Consider the following 14,438-nt stretch of genomic DNA (forward strand, 5'->3'; position numbering starts at 1 on the left):
ATCTACCCCCTACCCTCTTGCTAACCTACCAAATGTAAGTCACCAAAAAGTAGGGGACAGATGAAGGACGTGTGACTGCAGAGGGTCTATTTGTAGTCTGTTACCATGGACGCACACAGGTCTGTATTGGAGCTGTAGGACACAAAATGGTGGGAAATTTATAGGGTAACTAAACTTCCAGAAAACTTCGGGTGATCGCGGAGCCGCTTGGTTTCTGATTGGCTTTTCTCAGGAAGCCGATGTAACGGTGTACAGGCGCATAGACTTTCCTTCGAGTCCATACTCCGCTATATCACCTTTCCGAAAAAGACGATCAGAAACCAAGCGGCTCAGCGTTCACCAGAGATCTTCTGCAGCTTCTTTTTAGCGATCAGTGGAGGTCTCAGTGCTCGGACACTATGACATGTCAGAAGTTTTCTGAAAGTTTATTTACACTTTAAAATCAAGACTATATGCAAAGTTGCTTCATTTCTAATTTTAGATGCATTGGAGCTATATTCTTGGTTGCAAAGGTGAACATAGCCATTAAGCCCAAGAAGAATTACGGGTTTTGATTCCCCCCCATTTGTAAATATAATGCAATGTAGTGATGTGTATTGATTTACCTGGTGCTGTATTTCATGTGTCATTGTGGGGACACTCCCTGTATCCTATAGCGTCTGTTGTAGGGACTCAATGCAAGTCTAGGAGAGCCTCGATGTGAGTCTCATAGACTTGCATAAAGAGACTGACATCCGGTTTAAACAGAAGATGCTGTAGGATTTGTGTTGTCAAAGTACGGATCACGTGACCCCACAGCGGTCCGGAAAAGGGAGTGGAGGCCTGTGAAATACAGCACCGGGCAAGTCAAAACACATGACTACATCACATTTACAAATGGAGGGGGGGACGACAAACCCAGGGGGCTTTCTATAATGTAAACCGGTGTGGAGTAGTACATATTGTTAAAGTACTTTTCTTCCCCCAAAAAACATGCAAGGAGACCTCAAGACTATAGCTTTTGCATTTGACCCGTCTAGTCTCTGCCCAACTATTTTATTGACTCTGCAGGCCAGTTGAAGAAAAATCGGTATAGATCCCATATCTCATCTATATAAAAATGCTACTTCCTTCTCAGTGTGTTAAAGTATTCATCAGATTACACATAGGAAGAGGAGATCGCAGCGATAATAGAGGCACAGAGCTGACCCTGGCTCTTATCTGGTTATTAACGTTGCTTTGCTGTGTGCCCTGTCACATTTCTCGCTATGTCCTCTCCAGGCCCAAAATGGCCTTAATTTTTTTATTACCTGTTTGACTCTGCTGCCTTATTGCTCACTTCTACTTAATGGTCCCGTAACCACGGAAACCAAACGAATACAGAGTCACTAGAGAATGGAATGATTAAACAGGTTGCCCTTGCAAAACAAATTTACTTCAAGTAGAAATTTGTGCGAGGAAGAGTGCTGACATCGCGGAGGCTCAGAGCACCCAGGAGTGAAGCCCTCTGCACCTGCGGACAATAAACCTGCATCCTCCACATTGGTTCATCCAGCCGGCCCTTATCACCATCTTCTATACATGTATAGCACGGCTCCAATACCATTACCATCCTATGTCGCTTGCAATTCTTTTTTTTTTACATTTACACTACTAAAATGTATTGTGTGTGTGTGTGTGTGTCTTTTTTTTCACTGAAATGCTTTTATTTAGTGATGAAAATCACTTTGTAATTGACTTTTATGAAGAAAGACTTTCACTTCTGCAGCTTCTGTGTATCACATATAACTTTTCTAAGCTCAGTTCTGATCCAGTCAAAGCAGATCCACCCAGAGGTGTCCTTTAATTGCCATCTTTGTGGTGAACCTTCAGCAATATTAGGAATTGCCATTATTCTTGGTGACCTCCAGCTAATACTCTTTGTATGAATTTCACATCAACCTTGCCATAGAGATGGTCCTGGTTATAGTTCATGTGGGTAAAACTTCCACATTTCATCATCAGGGAGTTAAAAAATCACCCTGCATGTCGCTTCATTCATTCAGGAGACACAAAAACCGGCAATATGAATATGAATAAGCTATGAGCACGGATGAGGCTGATGTTCTGTTTATAAGTGGAGATATGTTCCGTTTGGGGTTTAGCACACAATATTCTTGGTGACCTCCAGCTTGTTAGAAGCTCCAGGAAGATCCTATACGAGCCCCTCCTTCATGATCTTACAGGCCCAGCTAACAGGTGTCCCCAGCTCTCCAGCACTGATCAAGTGTCACACTTTTTTTAAAATTTTTTTTTTTTTTATTCAGTTACAGAACAAAGTCAGCTTGTTCCCCCCTCCCCAGAAGCTCAAACTGACAGCTGGTTCCCTGCAATCATTATTTCATAAGATATCTCCTGCTGCCCTTCACTAAGTGATATAGAGAATATGTTCTTACTCTTCAGACCATAAAATAATAAGATAAGCTGCCTTCCAAAAATGAACAAATAAAGCGCAGTTCCACTTGAAATCAGATGTACAACAGAAAATGTCAGCCACTACAACACCTATAGGGTCAACACGTAAAGGAGTTGTTTGGGGTTAATTTCCTCTTGTCACACACACTAACTATATATATATATATAATTATATATGTATGTATGTGTATATATGTATGTATGTGTATATATGTATGTATGTGTATATATTCAAAAAAATATATAATATATATTTATTAATTGGTGATTTGTTGCTTCCAAGTTCTTATAGTTCCAATTCTTATAAATGTTTTTGGATATGGTCACACTCCACACCTTGGTCGGGACCGTTACATCTGTTCTATGCCTCCATGTATGCAGCAAAAAATGCCTCTAGAGTCAATTGCGCTGATAAAGTTTTTTTGTTTTTTTTATTACTTTTTTTCCCGTTAATGTTAGATTTTTGTACGGATGCCCGGCTTTATACATATCTAATTGACCACTTTACATGATAAAGCAAGGAAATATATTTTTATGTTTATTACTATTTATTAATATTTAATATTCTGTAGAAACCACAGGTTTATGGCACTTCTTTTTTATGTTACACATCGGTGAACCATGGATTGCCTCGAGATGAAATGAAGAATAGCGTTTTAGATAATAATAGATCTCCATTGTTACATAGAGTTTTAGCTATATCTTTATTGACGTTCTGTCGTATCACAAAAAATACAGATGTTGCCAGGAACTAAGCATAGGATCAGGATAAGGGTGCAGTCCACCGCTCATTTATGGGCCACATTTACATCATTTTGCTTTTTTACGGTTCTTTACTCATTACGATAGTTTCACTGTAAACCTTCACTTGGATGCAGGAGATTCATAGGGGGCGCCACATTCCCTTCTATGGAGAGTAAGGTAATTCAGGCCAAGACTCTTGCAATTACTTTCCTTGTCAAGTTTTCATTTTCTACTTCCTAAAAGCTTTCAAATGAAGAGCTTCTGGCAGTGGGAAAAACAGATTATGATAAACATGAAAATGTTTTATGAGAACTGGACTTCTCTGCACCAATGATAAATATGTGTGAAAAAGGCAATCCACAATTTACAAGTCAGCAGATGTACGAGTCGCTGTTGCTTGTAGTCTCACTGGTTTACTGACTCCAAAGTGTCCACAGAAAGTGTCTTGAAATTTTGAGGCTCAGGATTATTGCTTTGTGTCTCTTTTAATAACTTATGTTTTTTTTTTTCATTGTTAGAGGTTTTGACTAGTTAACACATTAAATAGTTACACAAAACATGAAAGAATAAGTTTTTAGACTTCTGTGTATTGCTGTCTGAAGCGCTTGATTAACCTTGCAGCAAATCAGATACAATACACATTCCTTTTCGTTTGACAGGGTTGAGATAAAGCTACATTTTCTATCGTTTTTAATGTTCTCTCTGGGTGCGGTGTTTAGAAAACGGTTCGTAAAATGTAAACAAATCTTGTACCTAAGGTAACTTCAAATCTCCTTCTAACTACCTGAAGCCACTTCCCTTGGTCCCACCTGTAACAGAGCCAGAGCCTTGTATGCCGTTAATTCCACCCTCAGGCCCGGACAACCTGTAAACAGGAGGCGGAACTGGAGCTGATATTTGTTTGGACACGATAATCTGCTTTTCCATCGCATGTCACCTCATCTTCTGAGAGAAACACATTCGGTGATACATCCAGCACCACAACACAAACACTAGAAGTAATGACCCCCCCATATGGCGGCGACTTGTCACTGCTCATCTGGGGGGGTCTGATCACTACCTCAGCAGGGATACAGCATATTGGGCAATGGGATGTTGTAATGCATCAACCATCACGTTTCTAATGGTATCAAGTACCCACTTTGCTGATCCTTTTATATAGACACGGTCACTAGTTTAGCTGCATTTTACCAAGTTTCATCACTTGTTGCCATTTCAGGAGACCGGATTACACATAGAACACACAGAGCTTCCTGAACTATAAAGTGTTTTGTGCATTAATGATAATCAGGCCTGACATGGTTGATACTCGTGCTACGCCCTGGACACAGGTTGGCAAAGTTACTGCTACTTTTCTTTTGTTGGTATATTTGAAGGGGAGCCTTTTGAGCTCTCAATAACGATTGTAATATAGATGCCGGGGGTAAGTTAGTGAAACTGCTACAACTGTCTAAAATTTTGACAGCGAATGATCAAGATGCATATATACAGGGAAAATTGTATGGTGGCGTATACAGTGAACTGGTACTGTTTGTCTGTAGCCAATGATGACCATATCCATGTATCAAAGAGAATTCCTGTCCGATTATATTGAACTGAAAAATTCTGATGAGGTGAAAATCTGGAGTAAAAGTTATCATTTTAAAGCCACATTATATAGCCTTAATATTCCGGTATGAACAGACGGTAGTATAACGTATATACACAATGTGTATGTTATGCACTTGTCATGTTGTAAACTTACGTATGATGTCACACACAAGCAAGCGACTATTGACAACATAACGTAAATTTCTCTTCCAAGCTCCTCCCAGCCTCTGGGGAAATCAGACTAAAAGAGGCTAATGCAAAGCAGTCACTTTTTTTTTTCTTCCTCTCCTTTTCATGACAGTGTTCACAAAATTTATTTTCCAACTCTTCTAATCTTTGGTACACAACCATTTAATTTGCATAACCCAGCCCTCTCGTAAAGCACAGGGAAAAAAAATATCTCGGCACTCGTTTAATTAAAAAATGTAAATTTGCTGTCATCTTGGGGCCTGGTGAGTTAGGGACGACAGTGGCATCTTTTACTGCTGACAGCGATGCACTGAACGTGTTTTGTGAACTGCAGGAAAATGAGATGATAAGGGACATGTGTGGACCTAGGCCCAGAATTCCTCAACCTTCATCCTTGTCACACACCACAGGGGTAAATCCAGCTCCTCATCCTGGCAAGAACATTATTTATCTCACAAGAGTAGAATTTATATAATGGAAAATTATCTTTTGCCTTCTAAATAGCGTTTACATATATATTTTATGCTGATAGTTCTCATTAACTGTAACGGTTTCAGGAAAATGTGCAGAAAATGTAACACAACAATGCTACTGATGCTGATATTACAGTGAATGTACATTAAAGAGAAGTTTGTTACAGTGTTGTCCAGCTAAAGCCAGAATAGAGTTCAACCATCAAATTGTGTGGCTACATACACTTGTCACCTTTACAGCACATTCTAACTAATCTGCATATACAATGAGAGTTGTAGTCCGACAACTGGAGAGACACATGTTGCACAGATGACGCTCGCTCGGGGTCTGTGTCTTTGACACTGAACATATCCATCACTCACGGCCACTTAAGTCGTTTGTCCAGAACTGTGCACACTGCCACATTAATAAATAATAGATGATACATGGAAGTTCAGTGATCGCGCTGCTTAAGCCAATGCAACATTTTTACATTTCTGTGAGTTCTCTGTGCTAACGTAGAGTTCTGTGTCCCAGAGAAAAGTAGAGAAAAGAAAGTAAGAGTGCTCAGGCTTTAATAGTGTGTTATATGGGATGATGTTTGGATTTAGAGACTCCATTCCGTTTTTTGTTTTAAAGCTGAAACCTTGATCTCCTGTGTGTGATCTCAGTCACCACAGAAACCCCTCAGCACATGTGCTGCTGTAACCGTCTCTGCAGACAATGCCTGCGAGGTTCAACCGCCACCGGCTGACTGCCCCCTCTCCTGCTTCCTCCCCCAATGCTACCTCCACCTGAGCTTCCTTCACATAAGAGAAACAGGGTTCCTCCCAAAAATAAAATATTAAATTACAATAATAATCACTCCTCACAGCAGCCACTGCCTTGTCCCAAATTAATGACATTCCTATCAGGTTACACAGACTCTTACAAATAAAACCAGAAGTACCAGAACCTGGGATAGAATAACATGAAATGAGCTGCCCTACACCATCGCTCTCTCCCCTCTGCTTCACACCATCTCCCAGCACTGCAGTCAGGCAGTTCCGCTGCCATCCAGAGCATTGTAAAAGTCACACAATACGGCAGCCTATTGTAATAACAACCACAATCTCACCGCTACACAATAAGTCCACACAAACACAAGACACTGATCTGGCAGCCGGAGATCACCTCGCCTGAACTACTATAGTCCCAAGTCCTTCTGTAATCACCAGAGGAACCGAAAGCGACTTCTACAGCCCTCCAAGTGTTAGCATCGTATACCATGTAACTCTGCACAATGCAGTGCCCTCTGTGACAGGCATAAAACTTTTTGAGGCATCAGTGCCCATATATTATGGGATGGGGGTGTCTGACTGTACTATATAAAGCTAAACAGAAACTAGACAAACAATAGCTGTAATCAAAGTGGAACGACACCAGTGAGTCAGGAAGAAACACAATGCAAATAACACACAAAAGCTCGTTTATTAAAACTTATAATACATATTAGGATCAAAAGAGACAAGCAAGTGCCAGGTACTCACCATAGTCAGAGAATCCAAAGCTGAATTCACTTAAATAATCAACTTTCATAATACTTAATTAGTATCTAATTGTGGCTGATTTGCTTCCCGGATCACAAGTTGTTTGACTGATGTCACTGTGTGTGTCTGTGGGAGCTCTGTCAGTGGAGCAGGCGGGCAAGCTAGGATTGGCACAGAAGAAATGGCACCGCCTCCTCCTGGCCTTACCAACTGGTTAGAGGGCAGGTGAAAGATCAGAGAGTGTTCCTGCCCATTTCCCTGTATGTGTATGCTTCCCTCTGAACGGCGCTGCCTCAGAGGTAGATGTGAAGTGAATGAGCTCCCAGCATGGAGTTTGCAAGGAGAAAAAAAAAACACACACACACAAGCCCAGTCACAGAGACTCAGGCTGCCCTATCAGTGTGTCGCTCTCTCAGGGGCTGTCCTTCCTGCTACACAGGCTTGTTCCCAGAGCATGGAGTCCCTGATAGCGGAGGCGGCACAAGACATTCCCAAACACACAGGACACACTCATTACTAGTGTCCCAGTGTCCTCCACTGCACTAGCACCACAGGAGCCCTGTACTGACCCATCACACAAAGTGCCAGGAAATCGAAACATACAGGTTGTGTTTAGTGCTGAAATTATCAACTAGAATGGAAAACACAGACTAAGAGAAGAAATACAATCATTAGGAAATATTACAGATGTCTTTCCAATAATGTAAACCAGACTTGATAAAAAGCAACAATTAAAAAAGATGGCAAAATGAAGTCATTTCCACATCTACTGCTCTACTGAGACATTAATAAATTCCAAATGTCTGTAATACGCATAAAATCCAGGTGCAGATACTTTCCTGCAAACTGTGGAGAAAAATCTCACTAAGAGATTACATTATAATAATCTATCCCCCGAGCACTTTGTCAAATAAATACATGGGGATAAACGGTGTTTAATCTTTGTTGCCCACAGAAATTTAGGGTAGATGGAAAAAATATTCTGCAAATGACAATCCATGAGTTTCTATGAATATATACCCTATACTGGAAAAGTGGGCAGAAGTCGGCTACTTGTGTAGACATTGTCATTCCCCGGTCTCACAATACTGTAATGTTACCTTCTTTATTTCCGTTTTCACACAGGGTTATAACGAAGACCACAACATCCTGTATTATGACATTAGAGGCTGATCACTTTACATCTGTCATTGAAGTCTTTGTGCAGATATAAAGTTGTCAATCGAGAATCAGTGACAGGACAATAAATAATTCACCTGCATCCAAAAGATGGAACCACCTAGAATGTTCACTACTTTTTCTAGTTATGTCAGTGTGTAATGGGTGTGCTGCGTATGTCATAGGGGTTGGTGTTCCTCTTTATTTTGTATAACTGAAGGATTCATTTAGAGGGTATTCATACCAAAACCATTTACAGGATATCTAAAGATTTTGCCATAAATCATAAGTGGGGGACACACCTATGAGATCCCCACCTCAAAAAGCCTTGGCGGCCCAGTGGCAGCAGCAAATAGGAGGACAGGAGCAGAACTGATACATGGCTTCTCCGTACACGTTTATAGTACTTATTGAGACAGCCAAGCATGCCTGGGGGCACGAGACCCCCACCTACCACATATTGATGACATAGCCTGTGGAATGCCAGACATGGTTTTGGCCAGAATACCCCTTAAAGGGGTTGGAACCTATTTTCAAATACGTTATCAGGGCATTCACAGTCTTTTATTTTGGAGCTCCATCTATTATCCAGAAGGGAGAGTGGCTACAATAAGAGTCTCTCTCACAGACCTGGCATATCCGTGCATTACACAATTGATGTCAGTGGGCACCATGTAATACTTTATTTACCCTGTGGTGGCGCTGCAGATACTACCGTATTCCCCCACAGATTACAGATAAATATTGAGGTTCACAGCAGCAAGATACCGGTGATCATTTTATTTTTTAGGAACTTTTCAAAGTTAAAAGGATTGTCTAATGTTTATTTACGGGAAGGTGTCCAGGCCGTACAAGTGTACCGCAAAAGATAGGACATGTCCTATCTTTTGCGTTTTACGGGCCGTGCTCCCATACTTTGTGATTGTGATCACAGGCACGGTCGTGTGCATGGGGCCTTAGGCAGCCCGCATTTTCGGGCCGTTCTCCCATACAAAGTATGGGAGCACGGCCCGTAAAATACAAAAAGTAGGACATGCTCCATAATTCACGGCACAGTTCTATGGCACGAACACCCTTCCGTAGCGATACGAAAAGGCGTCCGCGGCCGATAGAACTGAACAGGTCCGTAATTGCGGACCGTATTGCGGTCCACAATTACGGAGATTTTTTACGGTCGTGTGCATGGGGCCTAAGTCCTAGACAGATTAACCCCTTGGAGACACCAGTTTTTCACTTGAGAACTGTTAAAGTATATTGTGTGAGGTGGAACAGAAAAAAAGCCGGCAATCCCTTCATTGTTTTTACGGCGTTCACTGTGCAGTAGATTGTAATTTTTTTTTTTCATCTTTTACTACTTTTACAAAATAAAAACAGTTCAACTGTTTTGTTGCATCATATTCTGACACTCAAAACGTTTTATTTTTACGTTGATTGAGCGGTGTGAGGGCTTGTTTTTTACAGGGCAAGCTGTACTTTTTATTGGTACCCTTTTGAGGCACATGAGACTTTTTGATCACTTTTTATTCTATTTTTTTTCCTAATTTTTTTTTGGGGAAGGCGAGTTGACCAAAAAACAGCAATTCTGCCATTGTGAATTTGTTTCCAATGGCGTTCAACCAGCGCGTTAAATACTGTGATATTACTTTTTTTTATTGCTTCCATCATTTTTTGCAAAAAAAATGGGAATGTTTTTTTTTTATTTTTAAAAATGTTACTACATTTTTTTTTAGTCCACCTAGGGGACTTTACATTTAGTGTTTATGTATTGCCTTTATTTGTGCCCTACTATGAAGCCCTTCCTCTGGCAAGGCTTAATTTAATAATCAAGAACTGATGGCAGACCTGGAGGCCTTCAATAGGCCTTTGCAATTGATAGGCACCAGTGAAGGGATTTAAAGTAACCAGGCAGGGAAAAGATGCACCAAATGTATCACAGTAGTGTATGCTGTATGTTAAATTTGATGCATCTTGCTAGACATGTTAGACACTTTTCTATTCCTTACACCACCTCTTGGTTGGCTTACTTTAGATCGATATTTCGTGCTGTAATTTGGCACATTTTAAGTCCCACCCCATTTTGCTAAGGCACACTCACTTTTCCAGGCGCTTTTCAAAACGGTCCAGTGAGGCGCAAAAAATTTGCAGCTAGAAAAATGGTGGCTTGGACAATCAAGACACAAATCTTCCTGCCACTGAAGCGACTATGATGCCATTGTAAGGCTATGTTCACATGTTGCAATTTTTGCAACTAACATTTATAGGATATTGAAAGGATCTACCATAAATATGATACGTGTGGCTCCAACCCCTGGGAGCTGCAGTGATGTCACGTCTGGTCACACATTGGTCCTTTGTCTAGAATTACTATGTTACTTCCCTTTAACTGGATCTATTTGCCGGATTACATGGCATGTTGAATTTCAATGCCCAGTCCTTAGGTTCTGAGAGGAGATAAGCTGCCGCCATAGGTGTCTGCCAGCGGCTTACTTCCCTTGACCCATTGAAAACACATGCATGTTTGGCCGTACCAAGCGTGCATGTGTATGGGGAGTTCCCTAGGAATAGCTGTCAGCCAACAGCTATTGATGGTGTATGGCCACCTTTACCTATTCTTACTTCATTACAAGTTGGTTTTGTGTTTTGATACGGAAGTTGTGGCTTTTAAAATAAGTATATTGTCAGCCAGCATAACACTGAAACAAATAGGAAACACTGTTCACCTGTGTCACCAAGAGAAAGCACAGTTACTATGACGCGATAAGAAAAGCATTCTTACTATAGTACTGCTCTAGCGGACATGAACACTGGAGTTTTCAGGCCAGAATTCTATGGGTAGAAATATCAACCTGACATCATGTACTAGAATTTACACGTTAAAGCAGGTGCCAGTTTAAAGTGGAACTCTAAGCGAAAAATGAAAATCAATCTTGCGTTATGGAGCTCCACTTGCCCCCAAGTTTTACTAACCTGAAGAAAACTACTCAAGATCCTCCCCCTGTGCTCCTTTAGGCCATAGCCGAGATACTCTCCACTGTGCTCCTTAAAGAGGCTCTGTCACCAGATTATAAGTGCCCTATCTCCTACATAATCTGATCGGCGCTGGAATGTAGATAACAGCAGTGGTTTTTATTTTGAAAAACGATCATTTTTTATTTAGTTTCTTAATGCCCAACTGGGCGGGTTTTTACTTTTGACCAAGTGGGTGTTGTAAAGAAGTGTATGAGGCTGACCAATCAGTGACATACACTTCTCATTGTTCCAGCCCAGCATGATCCACAGCACAGTGAGATTGTGCAGTGAAAGAAGCTGGGCTGGAACAATGAGAAGTGTATGTCACTGATTGGTCACTGATTGGTCAGCCTCATACACTTCTTTACAACACCCACTTGGTCAAAAGTAAAAACACGCCCAGTTGGGCATTAAGAAACTAAATCAAAAATGATCGTTTTTCAAAATAAAAACCACTGCTGTTATCTACATTCCAGCGCCGATCAGATTATGTAGGAGATAGGGCACTTATAATCTGGTGACAGAGCCTCTGTAAGGCCATAGCCGAGATCTTCTCCACTGTGCTCCATTAGGCCATAGCCGAGATCCTCTCCACTGTGCTCCTTTAGGCCATAGACGAGATCTTCTCCACTGTGCTCCTTTAGGCCATAGCCGAGATCTTCTCCACTGTGCTCCTTTAGGCCATAGCCGAGATCTTCTCCACTGTGCTCCTTTAGGCCATAGCCGAGATCTTCTCCACTGTGCTCCTTTAGGCCATAGCAGAGATCTTCTCCACTGTGCTCCTTTAGGCCACAGTTGAAGCTTATACTGGCTAGGACAATCGAGCAGTGTTGTCAATGAGTTGGGTGTAATTCCTATACAAACTTCCATGTGGCTCACGACTGTCCTACTCACTTATGTTGTCAGGGCCAACACGGGCATTAGCTGTGGTCTACAAGAGGGACGTTTTTCAGAACTATAAGTGAAATCTTGGGAGCAGAAGACTCATGGAACATGGGAGGAAGCACCGGTCTGGCACACCGGTGTGCTAATGCCCAACATTAAGCAGAGGAGTCTTCTCTATAGAGCAGAGGGGAAGCTGGTGACAACCTCTTACTGGGCCTACTGGACCACTGCTCACTGAGGAGAGCTATCTAGCGCTTTACTTAGTGGGGGAGGGGGGTGCATAGTTGCGCTAAAATGTATGGCTTTTTACTTTAGTGGGGCTTAGCCAGAGGTTTTGGGCCTCTGGCTGAACAACAGATTTACCATAATTTACACCAGGTTCTGGCGTAACTTATTCTGCAAATCGACACATGCTCGCACAGCCAGCCAAAGATGCAGCAAATTTATTAAGAAGTGTGCACCGCCTAATAAAGTTTGCTTATTTCCCACCGACGTAAATTAGTTTAACCCCTTAATGACCGGGCCATTTTGCACGTTAATGACCAAGGATTATTTTTTGTTTTTCCACGGTCGCATTCCCAGAGTCGTAACTCTTTTTTTATTCCGTCGACATAGCCGTATAAGGGCTTGTTTTTTCCGGGACGAGTTGTATTTTGTAATTGTACCATTTTTAGATGCTTATAACATATTGATTAACTTTTATTAACTTTATTTTAGGAGAGAATTGAAAATAAGCAGCTATTCCAGCATTAATTTTCACGTTATAAATTTACGCCGTTTACTATGCAGCGTAAATAACATGTTAACTTTATTCTATGGGTCGGCACGATTACAGGGATACCAAATGTGTAAAGGTTTTATATGTTTTTTCTACGTTTGCACAATAAAAACCCTTTTAGAAAAAAATTACTTGTTTTTGCATCGCCGCGTTCCAAGAGGCGTAATTTTTTTATTTTTCCGTCGATGTGGCCGTACGTGGGATTGATTTTTGCGGGACACTGTGTAGTTTTCATTAGTACTATTTTGGGGTACATAGGACTTATAGATGAACTTTTATTTTATTTTTTATGGGGGGAATGGGAGAAAAGAGAGAATTTTGCCGTTGTTTTTTGCGTTTTCTTTGGACGCCGTTCATCCGGCGGTTTAATTAATGTGTTGATTTTATTGGTCAAGTTGTTACGATCGCGGGGATACCATATATGTGTAGGTGTGATTTGTTTTGACCGTTTTATTAAATAAAACCACTTTTTGGGGCAAAAAAGTAGTTTTATTTGACTTTGACTGTAATTTTTTTTATTTTTTTTTTCACAAACTTTATTTAACTGTTTTACTTTTTTTTTTTTAGTCCCACCAGGGGACTTCACTATGCGATGTGCCGATCGCATATATAATGCTTTGGTATACTTCGTATACCAAAGCATTATTGCCTGTCAGTGTAAAACTGACAGGCAACCTGTTAGGTCATGCCTCTGGCATCGCCTAACAGGCAGATGCTGAAGACAGACCTGGGGGTCTTTGTTAGACCCCCGGCTGTCATGGAAACCCGACGGCGACCCGCGATTTGTTTGCGGGGGCGCCGATCGGGAGACAGAGGGAGTTCCCCCCTCTGTCAAACACATTAAATGCCGCTGTCACTGTTGACAGCGGCATTTAATGGGTTAAACTGCCGGAATCGGCGCGCGCTTCGATTCCGGCAGTTGCAGCAGGAGCCAGGCTGTGTATAACAGCCGAGCTCCTGCCGCTGATCGCGTGGGTAAACTGTCAGTACCCGCGCGATCACAGGACGGATATATCCGTCCTCCTGCGCGAACTAGCAGCTGCTGAGGACGGATATATCCGTCCTTCGGCGTTAAGGGGTTAAGACTGGTGTTTGAAACGACAGTCTTAATATATTCCCCCAGTGAGTATAAACGTAACTTTTTTACATGTAGAACTTTGGCCGTGTTTGCATCTTATGTGAAGACGTTCGGGACAGTGACGACACCTATGCCGATCTTGGCTCTAGGCCCCCATTCATCGATGCAGGCCAAAAGATTGTACATTGACCTTTGTCATGGTGGTATGTGTCGTCATACTTTTTTTTTACTATATATACGCCAAGTATGGCTATATAGTGGCATACCTCGGACCCTTCCGTTGGATATATACATATTCTCGACATATACCTCAGACGGAAGGTTTTGACTAGGTGTGAACAAAGCCTACAATCTAAAACAGAACACCAGTCCAGTCACTGCATTCACATCATGCTGGTCCTGAATTTTTTTAAAATTTACAGTGGACAATTAGGTGCCTCATCTTTTGATTACAGATCACATATAAAAATGTAACGTTATTGAAAAAAAATAAAAAAATGCTTCAACGGGAGTTAATTAAGGAAGCACGAAAGAGCAGTCTCAAAATACACTGAAATAATGGGAATGTGGCGGAGTTCCTTGCTGTTTATTA

At 41.4% G+C, this 14,438-nt stretch overlaps 1 protein-coding gene across 4 annotated transcripts in view; it reads right to left on the reverse strand.

The window, feature by feature from the left end:
- Positions 1 to 14,438, reverse strand: part of CASZ1 (castor zinc finger 1) — a 200,750-nt gene that overhangs the window by 41,127 nt on the left and 145,185 nt on the right. For 2 of the 4 annotated variants that reach the window (XM_075839344.1, XM_075839341.1), the window contains exon 1: positions 6,939 to 7,105. The exons of the other annotated variants lie outside the window; for them this stretch is intronic. In XM_075839344.1, the coding sequence (XP_075695459.1) occupies positions 6,939 to 6,987 (49 nt within the window). In that variant the 5' untranslated portion in view covers positions 6,988 to 7,105. Of the gene's footprint in view, positions 1 to 6,938; positions 7,106 to 14,438 lie in introns of those variants that run through there. 4 annotated transcript variants of the gene reach the window in all.

The sequence above is a fragment of the Rhinoderma darwinii genome, chromosome 10 (assembly GCF_050947455.1).
Source record: "Rhinoderma darwinii isolate aRhiDar2 chromosome 10, aRhiDar2.hap1, whole genome shotgun sequence".
Taxonomy (NCBI): Eukaryota; Metazoa; Chordata; class Amphibia; order Anura; family Rhinodermatidae; genus Rhinoderma; species Rhinoderma darwinii.